The sequence below is a fragment of the Mobula birostris genome, chromosome 5, assembly GCF_030028105.1.
Source record: "Mobula birostris isolate sMobBir1 chromosome 5, sMobBir1.hap1, whole genome shotgun sequence".
NCBI lineage: Eukaryota > Metazoa > Chordata > Chondrichthyes > Myliobatiformes > Myliobatidae > Mobula > Mobula birostris.
The window spans coordinates 78,846,587-78,871,012 of record NC_092374.1 but is presented as its reverse complement, the minus strand read 5'-3'; the positions used below and the strand labels follow the sequence as shown (position 1 = coordinate 78,871,012).

The 24,426-nt window shown below is 44.4% G+C and overlaps 1 protein-coding gene across 1 annotated transcript in view; it reads left to right on the top strand.

Annotated features, from left to right (window-relative positions):
- The window catches only part of ift74 (intraflagellar transport 74), a 243,963-nt gene that overhangs the window by 125,147 nt on the left and 94,390 nt on the right, over positions 1 to 24,426 (top strand). Inside the window, exon 12 of the mRNA XM_072258230.1 lies at positions 11,071 to 11,150. Coding sequence (XP_072114331.1) covers positions 11,071 to 11,150 — 80 coding nt within the window. The remainder of the gene's footprint in view (positions 1 to 11,070; positions 11,151 to 24,426) is intronic.

Sequence of the window (24,426 nt, the reverse complement as noted above, 5' to 3'; positions counted from 1 at the left end):
GTGGTGCAGGAGTGAACACTTAAGAGACGTGGATTATTAGCCCTTTTTTCCAGGGCAGGTGGGATGTAGTCATAGAGTAATACAGCATGAACACAGGCCCAGTGAGTCCATACTGACCATGCTGTTCACCTAATTTCCTGTGTTCAGTCTATATTGCTAAGACCTTCCCTTCCATGTACCTATCCAAGTGCTTTTTAAATGACACTATTGTACCTGCCTCAGACATTACTCTGACAGCTCATTCCATATACTCACTACCCTCTGTGTGAAAAACTTGGTCCTCAGGTCCCTTTTAAATCTTTCCCCTCTTATTCTAAATCTATGCTCCCATGGTTTGGAGATCCCCTACCCTGAGAAAGAGACTGTTGCCATCCACCTTATCTATGCCTTGCACAATTTTAGGCGTTTCTGTAAGATTGCTCCTTACTCTCATATATTTCAAGGAATGAGGACTTAGTGTGGTCAACTTTTCCTTATAACTCACAAGTCCTTGCGAATCTTTACCGCACTATTTCCAGTTTAACCACAAATTGCTGAAAACTAAGTTTCTGTAATATGACAGGGTTCCTGCAGCATAATTTCCCAAATCTTGTACTCTGTTGTGATGGATGAAGGCCACGTTCACAGTCAATAACCACTTAATAATCACGTATCTGTGTACCTGTGACACTATCAATGAACTGTGCAGACCTACTGCTAGGATGCTGTGTTCTGTAGGCTCCACAGTGCCCTACCATTCATTGTACTTGAATCCTATTTTGCTTTGTCTTTCATAAATGCATCACTTCCTGCTTATCTGTATTGCAATTATTTGCCACTCCTTGGCCCATTAAGTTAATTCATCAAGAGCTTCCATAATCTATGATAAACATCTTCACAATCAATAATACTTTTGAATTTTGAATCATCTGCAAATTTGATTATCTAGTCTTCTGCATTCACATCCAAATTATTCATATAAATAACAGATAACGGGTCCCAACTCTGACTCTGCTGCACAAAAGTAATCACCAGTCTCCAATTGCACTTTGCTTCCTACACCGAGCTAGCTTGAATCTTCCTGACTAGCTGACCCTGGATTCCATACTTCCCAACTATCTAGACCAGCCTGCCATGCAGGACCTTATTAAAATCCTTGCTAAAGCCCAAATAGACAATGTCCACTATCCTCATCTATTTTGGATGCCTCTTTAAAAACGTTAAAAGATTCATTGAACATGTCGTCCCACACACATAGACTCTGTCGATCCAAATTACGGTAGATGCTGCCCCTCAGAATTCACTTGAGTAACTTCCACAAGGGATGGCGGGGTAGAAACACACCTCTACCAAAGACACTCTTTCCCTCTCTTGTCACCCTTGGGCAAGTTGTAGCGCCTGCTTAGACCCCCGATAAGGGTCCTGTGAAGCCACGGGAGCAGGTCGTGGATGGTTCTATGAGCAGCCGGTGTAAATAACAAGTCCTGGTTATGCGACCACTGATGCCAGACAGACAATCTCTGAAGAGCATTGATAATGGCTGGGATCACCAATCTTGTAAAGACACTGCCCAGAAGAAGGCAATGGCAAACAACTTGTGTAGAAAAATTTGCCAATAACAATGATAGTCATGGAAGGACCACGATTGCCCTTGTCATACGACATGGGACATAATGATGACGGTGAACTTCCCCACTACTGATGTCAGTCTGACCAGCCAGTAGTTCCCTAGCTTCTCCATATTACTATTTGAAAACATCATGAAACATCGTGTTCAGCAGCCTTCCAGTCATCAGGAACATCACTAGTGGAGAATGCTAAAGCAAATACCTCTGCATCGGCCTCCATCATTTCAAAAGTTCAATAGTTCCATTTAATGTCAGAGAAATGTATACATTATACATCCTGAAATTCTTTCTCTTTGCAGAGATCCCCGAAAACAGAAGAGTGCCGCAAAGAATGATTGACAGTTAAAACATTAGGACCCCAACCGCTCCCACACACAAGCATCAGCAAAGCAGTGACCCTCTCCCATCGCTGCCCAATTCCGCAGAAAAGAATCAGCATCCTTCACCCATCAGGCATGCAATAGCAAGGCCCAATAAAGACCATGATGTGCAGTACAACAAAAATTAATAGTTCACCTGACAATTTGGTATGCCACAGGCTCTCTGCTCCTAATAAAGGGAAAAAGAGGTGTCCCCTTTCACAGCACGAGGGATGACATAACAAAACAACTTGCTGATTTAAGTTGTTAAAAGTCTGTTTCGCCACTTTTTTTCTGAGTTCTGTGAATCAAGAATTGGCAACAATCTCTCACCAACCGATCAGTGAGAGAGAGAGAGCACAACTAGCCAAGTACACAAACTCTGACAGCTGATCCGCTGACCCAATCTTCTGTTCTCTCTGTGATACATCAGTCGACAGCACCAGCTTAGAATCAGCCCGTCCTCGGGGCCGCAAAACCTTGGAAAGCCAAAGACACGCTCATTTTCTAGGCTGCATCCTTGGAATATCGAAAAGCAGCCAGTCATGAGACCACAAATGCGGGCCCCATCACAAAGTACCGAAGTCTGAATGTAACTCCAGATTAGAGTCTTCAAAAGAGGCCCATCCGTCCTAAAAGGGAAAAGGAGAGTCATTAAAGGCAGAAATTAACCTGTTTTCGTAGATGAATGTGAAGGAGTCACAATTTAGTGCCATCATGACTCCGCCTCCCACAAATTCTACTGATGTATTCTGTCAAACAATGTGGATTTATCTACCTAATTTTCCTCTCAGCCCCAATCTCCTTCTTTCTTTCTGTATCCCTTCATGTCCTGACCAATCAAGAATCTGTCAATCTCTGCCTTAAGTATACAGAAAAACTTGGCCTCCACAGCTGCCTGTGGCAAAGAATTTCCCAGATTCACCACTCTCTGGCTAAGGAAATTCCTCCTCATCTCCATTCTAAAAGGATGTCCCTCTCTTCTGAGGCTGTGTTCTCTGTTCTGGGACTCTCCACCACATGAAACATCCACTCAATCAAAGCCTTTCGATAGGTTTCAATAGGTCCCCCCTCATTCTTCTGAATCCTAGTGAATACAAGCCCAGAGCCATCAAACACTCTTCATATGACGAGCTATTCAATCCCAGAATCATTTTCGTGAACCTCCTTTGAACCCTGTCCAGTTTCAGCACTTCCTTTCTAAGATAAGGGGACCAAACCAGCTCAGAATACTCCAAGTGAGTTCTTACCAGTGCTTCATAAAATCTCAACATTACATCCTTAGTTTTATATTCTAATCCTCTTGAAGTGAATGCTAACATTGCATTTGCCTTTCACACCACAAATTAAGCACCTGAGTTTTTTTCTATTTTCTCTCTTTTTATAAAATAGTCAACTCTTTCATTTCTTCTTACCAAAATGCATGACTGTACACTTCCTGAAAGTGTATTCCGTCTGTTATTTCTTTGCCCATACTTCTAATCTGTCTATGTCTTTCTGTAGCCTCTCTAATTCCTCAAACTACCTGCCCCTCCACCTACCTTCATATTGTCTGTAGACTTTGCAACAAAGCCATCAATTTCATCATCCAAATCATTGACATAAAAATAATCGGTCCCAACACATACCCCTATGAACACCACTAGTCACTAATAGCCAGCCAGAAAGGGCTTCCTTAATTCCCAGTCTTTGCCTCCTGCCACTGCTTTATCCAGACTAGAATCTTCCCAGTAATACCATGGGCTCGTAGCTTGTTAAACAGCCTCATGTGTGGCACCTTGTCAAAGGCTTTCTGAAAACCCAAGTACACAACATCAACTGATTCTCTGTCTATCCTGCTTGTTATTTCTTCAAAGAATTCCAACAGATTTGTCAAGCAAGATTTTCCCTTAAAAAAATTATGCTGACTATGGCCTATTTTATTCTGTGTCTCTGAGTACCCAAGACCTATCCTTAACAACCAACTCCAACATTTCACCAAACACTGAGGTCAGACTAACTGGCCTACAGTTTCTTTTCTTCTGCCTCTCTCCCTTCTTGAAGAGTGGTGTGACATTTGCAATTTTCCAATTTCTGGAACCATTCCAGAATCTAGTGATTCTTGAAAGATTATTACTAATGCCTCCATGATCTTTCCAGACACTTCTTTTTGAACTCTGGGATGCACACTGTCTGGTCCAAGTGACATATCTACCTTCAGACCTCTCAGTTTCCCAAGCACCTTCTCTCTTGTTATGGTAATTTCATACACTTCATGCCCCTTGACACCTAGAACTTCCACCATACTGCCAGTGTCTTCCACAGTGAAGACTGATGCAAAATACTTATTCAGTTTGTTTGCTATTTCATTGTCCTCATTATTATCTGCATCATTTTCCAGCAGTCCTACAGTGCCTATAAAAAGTATTCACTCCCCTCCCCTTGGAAGTTTTTATGTTTTATTGTTTTACAACATTGAATCACAGTGGATTTAATTTGGCTTTGACACACCATCCTGCTTTCTCATTTGTGGCCAGAGACTTTCCCTTCTGTTCCGCTAACTATTGAGTCCCCTGTAACTACCGCACTGCCTGACTTTACTCTTCCCTGTTGAGTCTCAGTGCCAGCCACAGTGCCATCTGCCTGGCTGCTGCTGCCATGCTCTGATGGGTCATCCACCCAGCAGTATGCTTGTTGCTGAGGGGAGTGGCCGAAGGGGAAGCCTACACTGATTTTTTAATCCCATTACCACTCCTGGTATTACCATTCTACTGTCCAAAGGCTGTATTCTGGGTGTGACCACCTCTTCAAATGGCTTCAGCCTCCTGAATAATCCTGAATACATTCAACTCCCACTCCAACTCCTTTCCATTCAGATAGACTTTCCCAATCAACCTCTGCTAGATCCTACCTAATTCCCTCAAAGTTAGCCCTACTGCAACATAGGATGCTATCTGTCTAATCTTTAAGAAGTTTTTAGTTAGACACATGAATATTCAGGGTAGGCGAATATAGAATATGTGCAGGGAGAAGAGACTTAGTTTAATTTGACATCATGTATTGTTCAGATACTGTATCTAAAAGTCTCTTGAAAACCACAGTCGTGAATACTTCCATTACCACCCTAACAGTGCGTTCCAAGTAACCAGTTTAAAATGCTTAAGCCTTCTAACTTACCTTTTCACGCCTTAAAGCATGCCCTCTATTATTCAACATTTCTGCAATGGGAAAAAGATTTGACTGTTTATTTATCCATGTCTTTCATAATTTTGTACATTTTTATTAGGTATCTTGTACAGCCTTTTCTTACGTCTCATACTTTCTAATCTGGGCAGCATCCTGATAAATCTTCTCCAAAGCCTGCATATCATTCTTATAATGGGGCAACCAAAACTGCACACAATATCTCTAAGCTAAGGAGCTGGTGCAGGAGGAAGTACCTCAGATTTTCGGATCTCTTCCAAGGAAGCTGGGACCTGTATAGAAGAGACAGTTTGCACCAAAACTGAAATGGGACTAATATCCTAGTGGGAAGGTTTGCTCATACTGTGTTAATTTAAACTAAAATTTCAGGGGGTTGGGAGCCAAAGTGCCAGAACAGATAGTGTGGTTATGGAGGCAGATGTTGTTAAGACCTTTGACAAAGTCAGGAGGCAAAAGGCTGAGCGTGGTGGGACTAATGTTCTGAGTTCAAAGGTTTCAGAGTTTCAAAGGTACATTTAATGTCAGAGAAATGTATACAATATACATCCTGAAATGTTTTTTCTTCGTAACCATCCACGAAAAACAGAGAAGTGCCCCCAAAGAATGAATGGCAGTTAAATGTTGGAACCCCAAAGTCCCCCCACAGCTCCCCTCCCTCTCGTGCGTAAGCGGCAGCAAGCAACGATCCCCCTCCCCCCACCAGCAAAAAAAAACACAACGGCCCCCACCACCGAATACTCAAGCGTGGGCAAAGCAGCAGCAAAGACACAGACCTACAGTACTCCAAAGACTGCACGTTCACCCAGTATTCGACATACCACAGGCTCTCTCCCTAATAAGGGAGAAAGGGGTGTCTCCGTTTCACAGTGAGGGGGGAGACATAACAAACAACTTGCTGGTTTGCGATGTTAAAAGTCCGTTGCGTCACTTTTTCTGAGCTCTGTGCCCAAAGATCTTGGGTCTCTGGGCACACAGCCTTAGATCTTCCATCTCCCACGACACACTGATCTCTTGCCCAGACACTGACCTCCGATCCACCTGTCTCCAGAGCCCTGAGATCCTAGGCCTCCAATGGTGAGCTGAACTCTTGGGTCGCGCCCTTGGCAGGCCGAATAACGGCCAGTCTTGAAACCCTGAGAGCGGGTCACATTCCCGCAAAGAACCATAGTCAGTGTGTAACTCCAGGTCAGGGTCTTCAAAAGAACCCTGAAAGGGAAAAATGGAGATATTAAAGATGGAAATAGAGCTGTTTCCGAAGATGCAGGCAAAGGAGTTGCCGTTAGGTGCCATTGTCTCCTTCGAAGCTCTGTGTATATTTCAATGCAAGATGTGTTGTAGAAGAGGCAGGTGAGCTCAGAGCATAGATCAACACATGGAATTATGACATGGTAGCAATTACTGAGACTTGATTGCTGGAGGGCAGGATTGGGAATTTACTTCCATGCCTATATTTTATCTGCAACTTCTTTTCCCATTCTAACCTGTGTAAATTGTTCTGCAGACTCCCTGCTTCCTCAGCACTACCTGCTCCTCCACCTATCTTTTCATCGTCCACAAACTTTGCCACAAAGCCATCAATTCCTTTATCCAAATCATTGACATATAGTGAGAAAAGAAGTGATCCCAACACCGACCCCCTGCAGAACACCATTAGTCACTGGCAGCCAACCAGAAAAGGTCATCTTTATTCCCACTCTTCGCTTTCTGCCAGTTCGCCAATCTTTTATCCTTTAATACCACGTGCTTTTACCTTGTAAAGCAGCCTCATGCTGATATCTTGTCAGAGGCTTTCTGAAAATCCAGATAAACAGCATCCAGTGACTCTGCTTTGTCTATTTTGCCTGATTTTCCTCAAAGAATTCCAACAGATTTTTTAGATGGGATTCCCCCTTAAGGAAGCCATATTGACTTTTTTTTTAAATCATGTGTCTCCATATACTCTGAAATGTTAATAATGGACTGAACATCTCCCCAAATACTGATGTCAGACTATCTGCCCTACAATTTCCTGTCTTCTGTCTTCCTTTCTTTTTAAAGAGTTGAGTAACATCTGCAACTTTCCAGTCCTCTACAACCATTCTCTTCAACCGTTCTTTCATAATGCTGGTGTGTAGTCCATCTGGTCCAGATGACTTAGCTACCTTCAGACCTTTAAACTTCCCTAGCATCTTCTGCTTAAAAATAGCAACTACAATCAATTCTGTCCCCTGACACTCTTGAATTTCTGGCATACAGCTAGTGTCCAGAGTGAAAACTTGACGCAAGATAATTAGAGTTTGTCTGCCATTTCTTCATCTTTCATTACTACCTCTGGAGTTAACGTTGACTAGCTTACCTTCATGTTTCATCTTTTTTCTCATTGCTTTTTTAAGTTGCTTTATGTTGGTTTTTTAAAGTTTCACCATACTCTAGCTATGTTATATGCCCTCTCTTTAGCTCTTATGCTGCCTTTGACTTCACTAGTCAGCCACATTTGTTTGTTATCCTCCCTTTAGAATATTTTTTCTTCTTTAGCTTGTATCTATCCCGTGCCTTCCAAATTGCTCCCAGAAACTCCAGCCATTTCTATTTTGCCGTCATCCCAACTTTCTTCCCAAACAGTATCCAAAACAGCATACTATTTATTGAAGGCAGTGGCTGTAGGGGTACTCTGCAATGTCTGCCTATTCCCTTTTCCTCTCCAAAGAGCTGATTATAGACTTCAGGTGGAGAAAACCAGATGTCCATGAGCCACTCCTCATCGGGGAATCAGAGGTGGGGAGGTCATCAACATCAAATTCTTTGGTGTTATTATTCCAGAGTATCTGTCCTGGGTCCAACATGTACTGCCATTATGAAGATAGCACAGCAGCCCTTCTACTTTCTTATGTTTGTGAAGATTTGGCATGTCATCTAAAACTTTGCCAAACTTAAAGAAATATGGCGGATAGTATATTGACTGGCTGCATCACTGCCTAGTATGGAAGCACAGTTGCTCTCGGAAGGAAATCTTCCAAAAAATAGTGAATATGGCCCAATTCATCATATGTAAAGTCTTCATGGAGCGCTGTTGCTGGAAAGCAGCATCCATCATCAAGAGCCCCCACCATCCAGTCGATGCTCTCTTCTTGCTACCATCAGGAAGGTAGTACAGGGGCCTCAGGACCCACAGCACTAGGTTCAGGAACAATTATTACCCTTCAACCATCAGGCTTTTGAACCAGAGGGGATAACTTCACTCAACTTCGCTTGCCCCATTACTGTTCCCAAGGACTCTTCAGCTCATATTCTCGATATGTATTGTTTATTTATTTACTACTATTATTTTTTTTTTCTTTTTGTATTTGTACAGTTTGTTGTCTTTTCAATATTGGTTGTTTGTCCTTCGGGTGACTACCTCCCTGTTGCTCCTACCTATCACATCCGCATTCTCCCGTATGACCTGAGGACCATCCAGCTGCAGCTCCAAAGGGATGTAGATAAAGTGAATATCTCTGTGTTTTTCTCAGCTGAGCTGCTTATGCAATTGAATGTGATGCAATGATATTTGAACATCTCATTTCTGACTTGTGATGGAAGGAAGGTCACTGTTAAAGTGACTCAAGGTGGTTAGAACTAGAACACTGCCCTGAGAAAGTCAGACAGGTTTTCCAGAGGTTCTTGTTGCCATTCATGGTTGAATGCTTTCATTGATAGCCAATTTATCCAAATCTACCACTGAAATTCAGTACTTTACCCCATGAGTCAACCAAGGCAGTTTTGAAGGCTTAGAGGCAAATAAATCTCAAAAGAGCATCTGTAATTAGATATGTGTTATTTGATAATTAGATTAGATTAGATTCAACTTTATTGTCATTGTGCCGAGTACAGATACAAAGCCAATTAAATGCAGTTAACATCTAACCAGAAATGCAAAGAATGGTGTTATTTACAAAATACACCCTATCCTTGTTATATGCGGGGGATACATTCCTCGAAGTCGACGCATAAATGTGAATAATTATTTAAATGGAGAAAATAGGGGTGCGTTCTGGAGGCTTTCTAAATATGTTTTATCTGTAATTTATTCACATTTTCATACCAATACGACACAAAAGCAGTACCACAAGGCAATATTCATATTATATTTCATCAATTTAAGGTAATATTCAACGTAATAAATCATAGAAAGTTAACATTCTAGGGTGTACAGTACAGTACCCTCCAGCAGTGGCAGGTGTGTTCGCTCCGGGAGATGAGTGGTTGTTGTGGTGTCGGGCACCTTTACATGGATGAGGTGGGTGGTTGTGTGTCGTCAGGATCATCAAGGACAGCAAGGGGCAAAGGAAGACTCACAGAACTCTCAGTACTGCCGGCAGCAGGAGATGACACCGGTTTGAAGAAAGTGGTGAGGGTTGTTTGCTTGGCAGCATTTTGTTTTTCAGCATAAATTTGCTTGTAGGGAAGAAGGTAAACTCCCGGGATTTTCTAAATCATCTGTTGCTTGCAGCATCTGAGAGATAGTTTGCCGTAAAAAAATATGCCTTGAATGTGGATATCACACCTTGGTCGAGTGGTTGAATCAGCGATGTTGTGTTAGGTGGCAGGAAGCGCACTGTTATGTTAGGATGAATGCTGTCCAAATGTCTAGGATGGCCTGGCGCATTACCAAGCAACAAAAGAACTTTGAAGGCAAGATTCTGTTCCCGACAGTAGCGTTCAGCCTCAACAGCAAAATGATTAGCAAACCAATCTTCAAAGATTTGACCAGTGACCCATGCTTTCTTGTTAGCTGCCCAGTGGACAAGAAACATATTCTTACTCAAACCCTTAAGAGCACAGAGGTTTAGTGAATGAAACTAAGAGGCTTCATCTTATAGTCTCCTTCAGCATTGGAACACATAAGCAAAGTCAATCTATCCTTTGCTGCCTAAAAACCTGATGCAGTTTTTTCATCCTTACTTATGTAAGTGCTTTTCGGCAAACGCTTCCAAAAAAGCCTGGTCTGCATTAAACACCTGCTTTGGTGTGATGCCTAACTCAGCTATCACAGCCCACAACTGCACAGGGTAGTGTCCCAGAGCTGTGTTACCTTCACCTGACGCTGCCCTGTTTATAATTTCCAACTTTTTTTCAAGTGTTAAAACTGTTCTCTACCACTTGGCTTATGGCCCAGGACTTGACATCGGAAGCTTAGGAGGCATAGTTAAATATTTCAAGCACAAAATCACTGCACCATAGGTAAAAACGTTTAAGAGCGCAAGATCACACATCCACACGTTGCCGAAACCAATGCGAGACTGCCGGGAGTGAGACTGTGAGGTGTGCGCACGTGACTTGTATTGGCGGGAAAGCAGTGCTCCTCGCATAACTGAGTCTTGGACGCATATAACGAGAAGTTGGTACAAATAGGTTCCTCGCATAACTGTGAATCCGCATTGTCTGAAGACGCATATAACGAGGATAGGTTGTAACTGCGAATAAAAAGTAAGTGCTACAGCACACAAATATAAAAGTACTGAGACAGTACAATATGGGTGCAATACTGCTTAGCGCTGTGATGTGAGGTTCAGCAGGGTCACAGCCTCAGGGAAAAAGCTCTTCCTGTGCCTGCTGGTGTGGGAGCGGAGGCTCCTGTAGCACCTACCGGATCAGAGGAGAGTAAAAAGTCCATGGTTAGGGTGAGATGCATCCTTGATAATGCTTTTCACCCTGCCCAGACAGCGTTTATGGTAGATGTTCTCAATGGTGGGCAATTGGGTGCCAATAATCCGCTGGGCAGTTTTCACCCCACGCCGGAGTGCTTAGGAATACCTGATAACTCTTGATAACACCTTTCAATTTTTGAATTCTGTTCATTTACAATATATGATATGAATGCTTTGGACATTTGCATCTAGGTTTGACATGCATGCCTTTGCTAATTTAATATACTAATGATGACCATGAATATTTAATTCTAGACTTATGGAGATGAGGGAGAAAGTGAGCCACGTAACTGAAGAGATTCGGCAACTTGATATGGATTTGGAGGAACACCAAGGTGGGTAACTTTAAACCGAATTGGGCTACTTCTGGCAAATGTTACTTGAGTGTTCATTATGTGATCTCATAGGTAACATTGTATGCATTTGCTTTAACAAATGCGTCTATGCCACGTGGTCATGCAAAAACATGACACAGAGTAATATCTAGCTATAAAGTTTCTCTCAGTCTTCTCTGAACCTATTTCCTGTTATATTTGTGTTTTTGTTAAGTGACTGTCTTTCAGATCTCTGGAGATATTTTGGAAGTACAATAATGCAGTGGAACTTACATTTAAGTACATGAGTCACAGGGTCAGAGGCAGGTTTCAGTCCAACTTCTCCATGCCAATGAAGTTGCCTGTCCTATTTGTTTACATTTGGCCCATATTATGGATTTGTAGATCGATAAAGCACAGAAACAGACCTTTGGCCCAACCCATCCATGCCGATCAAGATGCCTACCTAAGCGAATCCCATTTGCCCACTTTTGACTCCTATTGCTTTAAGCCTTTTCTATCTATGTACCTGTCCAACTAGCTTTTAAATATTGTTATTGTACTTGCCTCACCACTTCTTCTGGCAGCTTGTTGCATATAAATATCAACCTCTGCATGATGATTTTGCTCCTTAGCTTCCTTTTAAATTTTCCTCCTCATCTTAAACCTAATCTCTCTAGTTTTTTTTTCACCCCTTCTATGCCTTTCATGATCTTATGCACTTCATAAATCTCATGTGCCCCAAAGAATGGAGTTCAAGGCCTTATCACCCTATCCCTTGAGTCCTGGCAAAATTCTCATAATATCTTCTTTGCAGATTTTCCTTCTTACTTACATCTTTGTCAGGCTAAGCAGAATTATACAAAATACCTCATAACAACTGATATAATTGCAACATAATGTCCAGTGTTAATGTCATAATCTTTATTGCTCTGACTGATGAAAGCCAACATGCCAAATGCCTTCTTCACAGCCCTATATACATCATTCGGGGAACTATGTATTTGTATTCCAGTCCCTTTGTTCAATAACATAGAAACATAAAAAAAATCTACAGCACAATACAGGTCCTTCGGGCCTCAAAGCTGTGCCAAACATGTCATTACCTAGGGTTACCCATAGCCCTCTATTTCCCTAAGCTACATGTACCTGTCCAGGAGTCTCTTAAAAGACCCTATCATATCCGCCTCCGCCACTATTGCCGGCAGCCCATTCCACACACTCACCACTCTCTGCATAAAGAACTTACCGCTGACATCTTCTCTGTACCTACTTCCAAGCACCTTAAAACTGTGCCCTCTCGTGCTAGCCATTTCAGCCCTGGGAAAAAGCCTCTGACTATCCACACGATCAATGCCTCTCATCACCTTATACATATCAGGTCACCTCTCATCCTCCGTCGCTCCATGGAAAAAAGGCCGAGTTCACTCAACCTATTCTCAAAGGCGTGCTCCTCAATCCAGGCAACATCCTTGTAAATCTCCTCTGCATCCTTTGTATAGTTTCCACATCCTTCCTGTAGTTAGGCGACCAGAACTGAGCACAGTACTCCAATTGGGGTCTGACCAGGGTCCTATATATCTGTAACATTACCTCTCAGCTCTTGAACTCAATCCCACAGCTGATGAAGGCCATTGCACCGTATGCCTTCTTAACCACAGAGTCAATCTGCGCAGCAGCTTTGAGTGTCCTGTGGACTTGGACCCCAAGTCCTGCAACACGCAGTCACAGGTTTACAGTCTGAAAATTACCTTCAGCCATCACCAACCTCTGCTCTCTATCTGCAAGTCAATTTTTAATCCGCCTAGGTGCTTCTCTCTGGATCCCATGAGGCTTAATCTTCCATACTTAATCTTATAGACCAGTTTACCACGCAGGATCATGAATACCTTGCTAAAGTCCAAACAGACTACATTTACTATCCTACCCTCATCCACCTTTATCAATTACTTCCTGAAAGAAACTGCGAGTTCTCTACACAGCGTATCACAGAAGCTAGCCTGTCTGCACTTGCTGCCTCAGTAAAGCAGCCACGATAATAAGACCCCACCCACCCCAGACATTCTCTCTTCTCTACTCTTCCATAGCGCAGAAAAATTTCCTTCCTGGTACTTATCCTTGCAAGCGGCCAAAGTGATACACCTGCCCATTCACCTCCTCCCATTCAGGGCTTAAAACAGTCTTTCCAGGTGAAGCAGCACTTCCCATTCCAATTTTCATTCCAACATGTCGGTCCATGGCCTCCTCTCGTTCCAAGGTGAGGGCCCCCTCAGGGACGAGGAACGACACCTTATATTCTGTCTGGGTAGCCTCCAACCTGATGGCATGAATATCGATTTCTCCTTCCAGGGAAAAAAAAATCCCCTCCTCGCTGCTCTTCTTTTGTTCCTCATTCTGGTCTCTTACCTCTTCCCACCTGCCTATCATCTCCCCCTGGATCCCTTTCTCCTTGTTTTTCTCCTGTGGTCCACTCTCATAGTCATGGAGTCATAGAGAAGTACAGCACAGAGACAGGCCTCTCGGCTTATCTAGACCATGCTGAAGCCATTTAAACTGCCTACTTTCATCGACCTGCATTGGGACCATATCCCTCTATACCCTGACTATCCATGTACCTCTCCAAACTTCTGTTAAAAGGGGCTTTTCTCTTTGGAGTGAAGGAGGAACAGAGGTGATTTGTTAGAGGTGTACAAAATGATAAGAAGCGTAGATGAAGTGCACAACCGGATACTTTCTTCACAGGGTGGAAATAGATAATGTGAGAGAGTGTAATTTTAAAGGGATTGTAGAAAACTTAGGGGGATGTCAGAGTTGAGATTTTTTACACAGAGAGTGGTAGGTGCATGGATAGTGGTAGGTGCGCTGCCAGGGGTGGTGGTAGAGACAGATACATTAGCGACACTTAAGAGACTCTTAGTAGGCACATAGATGAACAAAGAATGTAGGGCCATATGGGAGGGAAGGGTTAGATTACTCTTAGAGTAGGTTAACTGGCCGGCACAACATCATGGCCGAAGGGCCTGCACTGTGCTATGCTGTTGTGTGTTTTAGAATCTGTGTTCTAAAACAATTGTGAAAGTAGGTCAGAATGGTACATGGCATTTAACTCTGACAAATGCAAAGGGTTGCATTTTCATATATTTAACCAGGGCAGGACCCTGGGAAGTGTGCTAGAACAGACAAAACTAGATGTATAAGTACATCAATCTCTGAAAGTGGCCACACAGAAATTCTGGGTGAAGAAGACATAATGTATGTTTTAAACATGAGAATGTCTGCAGATGCTAGAAGTCTAAAGCAACAGACACAAAATGCTGGAGGAACTCAGCAGGTTGGGTAGCATCTATGAAAATGATTAAACAGTCAATGTTTTGGGCTGAGGCCCTTCTTCAGAAAATGAAGGGGGAAGATGGCAGAATAAAAAGGCTGGGGGAAGGGAAGGAGGATAGCTTTAATTGATAGGTGAAGCCAAGATGGAATCTGATAGGAGCTGAGAGCCTTCAGAAACAAAATTTTGAGAGTACAGAGCTTGTATGTGCCTCTCAGAATAAAAAGTAAAGATAACAAGTGTAGGAAGCTTGGTTTTCAAAAGATATTGAGGCACTGGTTAAGAGAGAAAAAAGGAGGTGCCTAGCAGTTATAGACATGTAGGAACAAATGAAGTGCTTACAGAGTATAAGAAATGCAAGAGAACACTTAAGAAAGAAATCAGGAAGGCTAAAAGAAGGCGTGAAGTTGATCGAGCAGACAAAGTGAAGGAAAATCCTAAGGGATTCTACAAATATGTTAGGGGCAAAAGAAGTGAATGAGACAAAATTTGTCATCTGGAAAGCAAAGAGTGGGAATAAAGGAAGTCTTTTCGGCTGGCTGCCAGTGACTAGTTGTGTTCCACAGGGCGCTGTGTTGGGACTGATTCTTTTTACATTATATGTCAATGATTTGGATGATGGAATTGATGGCTTTGTTGCACAGTTTGCAGACGATATGAAGATTGGTGGAAGGGCAAATAGTTTTGAGTAAGTAGAGAGGCTACAGAAGGTCTTAGACAGATTAGGAGAATAGGCAAAGAAATGGCAGTTGGAATACAGTGTTGGAAAGTGTATGGTCATGCATTTTAGTAGAAGAAATTTAAGGGTTGATTATTTTCTAAATGGAGAGAAAATACAAAAAAACTGAGGTGCAAAGGGACTTGGGAGTCCTTGTGCAGGATTCCCTAAGGTTTAATTTGCGGGTTGAGTCTGTGGTGAAGAAGGCAAATGCAACATCAGCATTCATTACAAGGGGACTAGAATATAAAAGAAAGGATGTTATGTTGAAACTTTAGAAAGCACTGGTGAGGCCTCACTTGGAGTATTGTGAGCAGTTTTGAGCCCCTTACCTTAGAAAGGATGTGCTGAAACTGGAGAAGGTTGAAAGAAGGTTCACAAAAATAATTCCAGGATTAAATGGCTTGTCATATGAAAAGTGTGTGATGGCTCTGGGCCTGTATTCACTGGAATTCAGAAGAATGAGGGCTGACATCATTGAAACCTATTGAATGGTGAAAGGTCTTGATAAAGTGGATGTGGGGAGGATGTTTCCTATGGTTTGAGAGTCTAAGACCAGAGGACACAGCCTCAGAATAGAGGAGTGTCTTCAGAACAGAGATGAGGAGGAACTTCTTCAGCCAGAGAGTGGTGAGTCTGTGGAATTCTTTGCCACAGGCAGCTGTAGAGACCAAGTCTTTACGTATATTTAAGGCAGAGGTTGATAGATTCTTAATTGGTCAGGGTATGAAGAGATTGGGGGAGAAGACAGGAGATTAGGGCTGAGAAGAAAATTGGATCAGCCATGATGAACTGATGGAACAGATGTGATGGGCTAAATGGCCTAATTCTGCTCCTAAATCTTATGGAAAATGCCACAGTTTTCACTGACTTCATCAAGACTTGTGTAGGTGAGTACATGTCTTCAACAACATACTGGGCATGCCCAAAAGCCATGGATGAACCAGGAGATTCATAGTCTGCTGAGGGCTAGACCTATGGCATTCAGGACTGATGATCCAGAACTATACAAAATTCCATCAGTGAATGCAGGATGGTTGTCATGGACCTCATTAAAACAGTTGTAGATGAGTGTGTACACACAAAATCATTCACCCCTCCCCAACCAGAATTCCTGGATGAACCATGAGATGCGCAATCTGCTGAGGGCCGGGTCAGAGGCATTCATGTCTGGTGACCAAGAAAGTTACAAGAGGTCCAGGTACAATGTCTGGAAAGCCATCTGACAGGTGAAGTGGAAACTCCATATAAATCTTGATACAATGAAGGATGATCAACAGTTGTGACAAGGCTTGAATGCTCTCACCTCTTATAAAGTAAAGTGATAACAGGGCTTCGCTTCCAGATGAGCTCAATGCCTTCTGTGCTTGCTTTGACCGTCAAAACATGGAGGAACTATTACAAAATCGCATAGCCCCCTGTGATCTTGCGATTTCTGACTTTGAGGCCAATGTGTGAACAGTCTTCAGGAGGGTCAACCCCTGAAAAGCATACAGCCCAGATGGGGAACCTGGCCAAGTACGAAAGACCTGTGTGATCAACGGGCTGGAGTATTCATTGAGATCCTTAACCTCTCACTTCGGCAGTCTGAGCTTCCCACCTGCTTCAATCAGACTTTAAGCTGCATTACAGCATGGTATGGAAACAGCATACCAAGCTGCCCCTGATGTCCATTTTAAATCTCTCACCTTTTTCTAAAACCTGTGCCCTCTTGTATTTAGCACCCACTTCATGGAAAAGCAAACTATGTACTTTCACCCGGTTTATGACCTCATGATCTTGTGTATATCCCTCGATTCAGTCACCAATCAATCTTCCACATTTCAGGCAATGAGTTCATGTCTCCCTATTACATCTATGTGATCAAATAACCTACTGACACGTATGTCTTTGAAAAGTCTTAGTCTATGCAACGTCACTTTCAACCTTATTTTCATCTGTCCTGTAGGTAGGCAACCAAAACTATACTCCAGATTAGGCCTCACCAATGTCCTATACAACTTCAACGTAACATCCCATTTCCAGTACTCAGTACTTTCATCTACAAAGGCCAGTGTGCCAAATGCATTCCTTACGAACCCATCTACCTGTGCCACCAGTTTCAATGAATTATGGACCTGTGATCGCAGATCCCTTTGTTCTACTGTGCTCCTCAGTGCCCTACTGTTTACTGTACAAGACCTAACCTGTTTGGTCCTGTCGAAGAGCAAGACTTTGCACTTGTCTGCATTAAATTCCATCTGCCAATATCAGCCCATTTTACTAGCTGGTCCAGATCCCACTGTAAGCCATGGTAGCCTTTCTCGCTGTCCACTACACTCCCAATCTTGGTGTCATTCACAAAATTTCTGATTCCGTTAACTACATTATCATCCAGATCGTTGATATAGATGACAAACAACAATGGACTCAGTATGGCCTCACTTCTAAATACTCTGTGTCTGTCTCCTGTATAAATACAGAAGCAAAAATTTCATTTATGATGTCCCCTATCTCTTAACTCTACACATGGAATACCATTCTGATCTCCCAGAGGACCAGTTTTGTCCCTTGCAATCCATGGAATCCCACAGGGTCCTCTTTCACATTTTCTGCTAGGGCAACCTTATGCCTCCTTTTAGCCCGCAAACACGAGGAAATCTGCAGATGCTGGTAGTTCAAGCAATGCACAGAAAAAATGCTGGTGAACGCAGCAGGCCAGGCAGCATCTTTAGGAAGAGGTACAGTCGACATTTTGGGCCGAGACCCTTCATCAGGACTAACTGAAAGAACAGATAGTAAGAGATTTGAAAGTGGGAGGGGGAGATCCGCAATGATAGGAGAAGACAGGAGGGGGAGAGATGGAGCTAAGAGCTAGAAAATTGATTGGCAGAAGGGATACGAGGCTGGAGAAGGGAGAGCATCATGGGATGGGAGGCCTAGGGAGAAAGAAAGGGGGAAGGGGGAAAGCCCAGAGGATGGGCAAGGAGTTATAGTGAGAGGGACAGAGGGAGAAAAAAAGGGAAATGAATAAATAAATAAATAAAGGATGGGGTATGAAGGGGAGGTGGGGCATTGACGTAAGTTAGAGAAGTCAATGCTCATGCCATCAGGTTGGAGGCTACCCAGACAGAATATAAGGTGTTGTTCCTCCAACCCGAGTGTGGCTTTATCTTGACAGGAGAGGTGGTCGTGGATAGACATATCAGAATGGGAATGGGACAGGGAATTAAAATGTGTGGCCACTGGGAGATCCTGCTTTCTCTGGCAGACAGAGCGTAGCTGTTCAGCAAAACGGTCTCCCAGCCTGCGTCAGGTCTCGCCAATATATAGAAGGCAGCATCGGGAGAACCAGACGTAGTATATCACCCCAGCCGACTCACAGGTGAAATGTCGCCTCACCTAGAAAGACTGTCTGGTGCCCTGAATGGTGGTGAGAGAGGAAGTGTAAGGGCATGTGTAACTCTTGTTCCGCTCACAAGGATAAGTGCCGGGAGGGAGATCAGTGGGAAGGGATGGGGGGGCCAAATAGACAAGGGAATCGCGTAGGGAGCGATCCCTGCGGAAAGCAGAAAGGTGGAGGGGAGGGAAAGATGTGCATAGTGGTGGGATCTCGTTGGATGTAGCGGAAGTTACGAAGAATTTAATATTGGACCCCAAGCTGGTGGGGTGGTAGGTGAGGATAAGGGGAACCCTATTCCTAGTGGGGTAGCCGGAGGATGGGGTGAGAGCAGATGTGCGTGAATTGGGAGAGATGCATTTGAGAGCAGAGTTGATGGTGGAGGAAGGGAAGCCCCTTTCTCTAAAAAAGGAGGACATCTCCTTCGTCCTGGAATTAAAAGCCTCATCCTGAGAGCAGCTAGTCATAGTCATAGTTATAGTCATACTCACACTTTATTGATCCCGGGGGAAATTGGTTTTCGTTACAGTTGCACCATAAATAATAAATAGTAATAAAACCATAAATCCATAAATAGTTAAATAGTAATATGTAAATTATGCCAGTAAATTATGAAATAAGTCCAGGACCAGCCTATTGGCTCAGGGTGTCTGACCCTCCATAGGAGGAGTTGTAAAGTTTGATGGCCACAGGCAGGAATGACTTCCTATGACGCTCTGTGTTGCATCTCGGTGGAATGAGTCTGTGGCTGAATGTACTCCTGTGCCCACCCAGTACATTATGTAGTGAATGGGAGACATTGTCCAAGATGGCATGCAACTTAGACAGCATCCTGTCTTCAGACACCACTGTGAGAGAGTCCAGTTCCATCCCCACAACATCACTGGCCTTACGAATGAGTTTGTTGATTCTGTTGGTGTCTGCTACCCTCAGCCTGCTGCCTCATAACACAACAGCAAACATGATAGCAATGGCCACCACAGACTCGTAGAACATCCTCAGCATCCTCCGGCAGATGTTAAAGGACCTCAGTCTCCGCAGGAAATAGAGACAGCTCTGACCTTTCTTGTAGACAGCCTCAGTGTTCTTTGACCAGTCCAATTTATTGTCAATTCGTATCCCCAGGTATTTGTAATCCTCCACCATGTCCACACTGACCCCCTGGATGGAAACAGGGGTCACCGGTACCTTAGCTCTCCTCAGGTCTACCACCAGCTCCTTAGTCTTTTTCATATTAAGCTGCAGATAATTCTGCTCACACCATGTGACAAAGTTTCCTACCGTAGCCCTGTACTCAGCCTCATCTCCCTTGCTGATGCATCCAACTATGGCAGAGTCATCCGAAAACTTCTGAAGATGTTTGTTAAGTGTGTCCAGGACGGATTCCTGTCACAGTATGTGAACAGGCCGACCAGGGGGAATGCCATACTAGATCTAGTACTAGGTAATGAACCAGGTCAGGTCACAGATCTCTCAGTGGGTGAGCATCTGGGGGACAGTGACCACCGCTCCCTGGCCTTTAGTATTATCATGGAAAAGGATAGAATCAGACAGGACAGAAAAATTTTTAATTGGGGAAAGGCAGATTATGAGGCTATAAGGCTAGAACTTGCGGGTGTGAATTGGGATGATGTTTTTGCAGGGAAATGTACTATGGACATGTGGTCGATGTTTAGAGATTTCTTGCGGGATGTTAGGGATACATTTGTCCCGGTGAGGAAGATAAAGAATGGTAGGGTGAAGGAACCATGGGTGACAAGTGAGGTGGAAGATCTAATCAAGTGGAAGAAGGCAGCATACATGAGGTTTAGGAAGCAAGGATCAGATGGGTCTATTGAGGAATATAGGGAGCAAGAAAGGAGCTTAAGAAGTGGCTGAGAAGAGCAAGAAGGGAGCATGAAAAGGCCTTGGTGAGTAGGGTAAAGGAAAGCCCCAGCATTCTTCAATTATGTGAAGAAAAAAAGGATGACAGGAGTGAAGGTAGGACCGATTAGAGATAAAGGTGGGAAGATGTGCCTGGAGACTGTGGAAGTGAGCGAGGTCCTCAATGAATACTTGTCTTCGGTATTCACCAATGAGAGAGAACTTGATGATGGTGAGGACAATATGAGTGAGGTTGATGTTCTGGAGCATGTTGATATTAAGGGAGAGGAGGTGTTGGAGTTGTTAAAATACATTAGCACAGATAAGTCGTCCAGGCCTGACGGAACATTCCCCAGGCTGCTCCACAAGGCGAGAGAAGAGATTGCTGAGCCTCTGGCTAGGATCTTTATGTCCTCATTGTCAACGGGAATGGTACCGGAGGATTGGAGGGAGGCGAATGTTGTCCCCTTATTCAAAAAAGGTAGTAGGGATAGTCCGGGTAATTATAGACCAGTGAGCCTTACGTCTGTGGTGGGAAAGCTGTTGGAAAAGATTCTTAGAGATAGGATCTATAGGCATTTAGAGAATCATGGTCTGATCAGGGACAGTCAGCATGGCTTTGTGAAGGGCAGATCATGTCTAACAAGCCTGATAGAGTTCTTTGAGGAGGTGACCAGGCATATAGATGAGGGTAGTGCAGTGGATGTGATCTATATGGATTTTAGTAAGGCATTTGACAAGCTTCCACACGGTAGGGTTATTCAGAAAGTTAGAAGGCATGGGATCCAGGGAGGTTTGGCCAGGTGGATTCAGAATTGGCTTGCCTGCAGAAGGCAGAGGGTGGTGGTGGAGGGAGTACATTCAGATTGGAGGGTTGTGACTAGTGGTGTCCCACAAGGATCTGTTCTGGGACCTCTACTTTTCGTGATTTTTATTAACGACCTGGATGTGGGGGTAGAATGGTGGGTTGGCAAGTTTGCAGACGACACAAAGGTTGGTGGTATTGTAGATAGTGTAGAGGATTGTCAAAGATTGCAGAGAGACATTGATAGGATGCAGAAGTGGGCTGAGAAGTGGCAGATGGAGTTCAACCCGGAGAAGTGTGAGGTGGTACACTTTGGAAGGACAAACTCCAAGGCAGAGTACAAAGTAAATGGCAGGATACTTGGTAGTGTGGAGGAGCAGAGGGTTCTCGGTGTACGTGTCCACAGATCCCTGAAAGTTGCCTCACAGGTGGATAGGGTAGTTAAGAAAGCTTATGGGGTGTTAGCTTTCATAAGTCAAGGGATAGAGTTTAAGAGTCACGATGTAATGATGCAGCTCTATAAAACTCTGGTTAGGCCACACTTGGAGTACTGTGTCCATTTCTGGTCACCTCACTATAGGAAGGATGTGGAAGCATTGGAAAGGATACAGAGGAGATTTACCAGGATGCTGCCTGGTTTAGAGAGTATGCATTATGATCAGAGATTAAGGGAGCTAGGGCCTTACTCTTTGGAGAGAAGGAGGATGAGAGGAGACATGATAGAGGTGTACAAGATAATAAGGGGAATAGATGGAGTGGATAGCCAGTGCTTCTTTCCCAGGGTACCACTGCTCAATACAAGAGGGCATGGCTTTAAGCTAAGGGGTGGGAAGTTCAAGGGGGATATTAGTGGAAGGTTTTTTTACTTAGAGAGTGGTTGGTGCGTGGAATGCACTGCCTGAGTCAGTGGTGGAGGCAGATACACTAGTGAAGTTTAAGAGACTACTAGACAGGTATATGGGGGAATTTAAGGTGGGGGCTTATATGGGAGGCAGGGTTTGAGGGTCGGCACAACATTGTGGGCTGAAGGGCCTATACCTTGCTGTACTATTCTATGTTCTATGACAAGACTCTGTGCAGTAGTTGAAGTCCGAGGTGTAAATGGTGAAGAGAAAGGGAGACAAGACAGTCCCCTGTGGAGCCCCAGTGCTGCTGATCACTCTGTCAGACACACAGTGTTGCAAGCACATGTACTGTGGTCTGCCAGTCAGGTAATCAAGAATCCATGACACCAGGGAAGCATCCATCTGCATCGCTGTCAGCTTCTCCCCCAGCAGAACAGGGCGGATGGTGTTGAACGCACTGGAGAAGTCAAAAAACGTGACCCTCACAGTGCTTGCTGGCTTGTCCAGGTGGGCGTAGACACAGTTCAGCAGGTAGACGATGGCATCCTCAGCTCCTAGTCGGGGCTGGTAGGCGAACTGGAGGGGATCTAAGTATGGCCTGACCATAGGCTGAAGCAGCTCCAGAACAAGTCTCTCCAGGGTCTTCATGATGTGGGAGGTCAATGCCACCGGTCTGTAGTCATTGAGGCCGCTGGGGCACGGCGTCTTTGGCACAGGGACGAGGCAGGATGTCTTCCACAGTACAGGAACCCTCCGGAGCCTCAGGCTCAGGTTGAACACATGGCGAAGTACTCCACATAGCTGAGGGGCACAGGCTTTGAGCACCCTGGTACTGACACCATCCGGCCCTGCAGCCTTGCTTGGGTTGAGACGTTTCAGCTGTCTTCTCACCCGTTCAGCTGTGAAGCCCACCGTGGTGGTTTCGTGTGGGGAAGGGGTATAGTCATGAGAGCAGGGTGGGGGACGGTGAGGAGAGGTAGGAGGGGAGAGTGGAATGGAGGGGAGAGGAGGGGAGATGCAGTGGTGATGGAGGAATTGCGAGAAGGGGTTGGCATTTTTGCAAGAGACAGGGTAGGAAGAGGAATCTCCCATCAGCTCAGCTCAGGGGATCTCCCATTCACTGCTACCAACCTTATAGTTCCCACACCCCACACTTACCGTGTCTACCTCCTACTGAAGATCCACATGCCTGCCTGTCCAGGCAGACCCATTGTCTCAGCTCGCTTCTGCCCCACCGAACTCATTTCTGCATACCTCGGCACTGTTTTATCACCCCTTGTTCAATCCCTTCCCACCTACGTTCGTGACACTTCTCAGGCTCTGAATTTTTTCAATGAATTTAAGTTCCCTGGCCCCCACCGTTTTATTTTCACCATGGATGTCCAGTTCCTTTTTACCTCCATCCCCCACCAGGAAGGTCTCAAAGACCTCCGCTTCTTTTGGGATTCCAGACTTAACCAGTTCCTCTCTACCACCACTCTCCTCCGTCTGGTGGAATTAGTCCTTACTTTTAATAATTTTTCCTTTGGCTCCTCCTACTTCCTCCAAACTAAAGGTGTAGCCGTGGAAACCCATATGGGTCCCAGCTCTGCCTGTCTTTTTGTTGACTTTGTGAAACAATCCATGTTCCAAGCCTATACTGGTATCTGTCCCCCACTTTTCCTTTGCTACATCGACGACTGCATTGGCGCTGCTTCCTGCACGCATGCTCAGCTCGTTGACTTCATTAACTTTGCCTCCAACTTTCACCCTACCCTCAACTTTACCTGGTCCATTTCCGACACCTCCCTCCCCTTTCTTGATCTTTCTGTCTCTATTTCTGGAGACAGCTTATCTACTGATGTCTACTGTAAGCCTACGGACTCTCACAGCTACCTGGACAATTCCCCTTCCCATCCTGTCTCTTGCAAAAATGCCATCCCCTTCTCGCAATTCCTCCATCTCTACCGCATCTGCTCTCAGGATGAGGCTTTTAATTCCAAGACAAAGGAGATGTCCTTTTTTAGAGAAAGGGGCTTCCCTTCCTCCACCATCAACTCTGCTCTCAAACGCATCTCTCCCATTTCATGCACATCTGCTCTCACCCCATCCTCCCGCCACCCCATTAGGAATAGGGTTCCCCTTGTCCTCACGTACCATCCCACCAGCCTCTGGGTCCAACATATAATTCTCTGTAACTTCCACCACCTCCAATGGGATCCCACCATTAAGCACATCTTTCCCTCCCCCCCCTTCTGCTTTCCACAGGGATCGCTCCCTATGCGACTCCCTTGTCCATTCGCGCCCCCCCATCCCTTCCCACCGATCTCCCTCCCGGCACTTATCCTGGTTAGCGGAACAAGAGCTACACCTGCCCTTA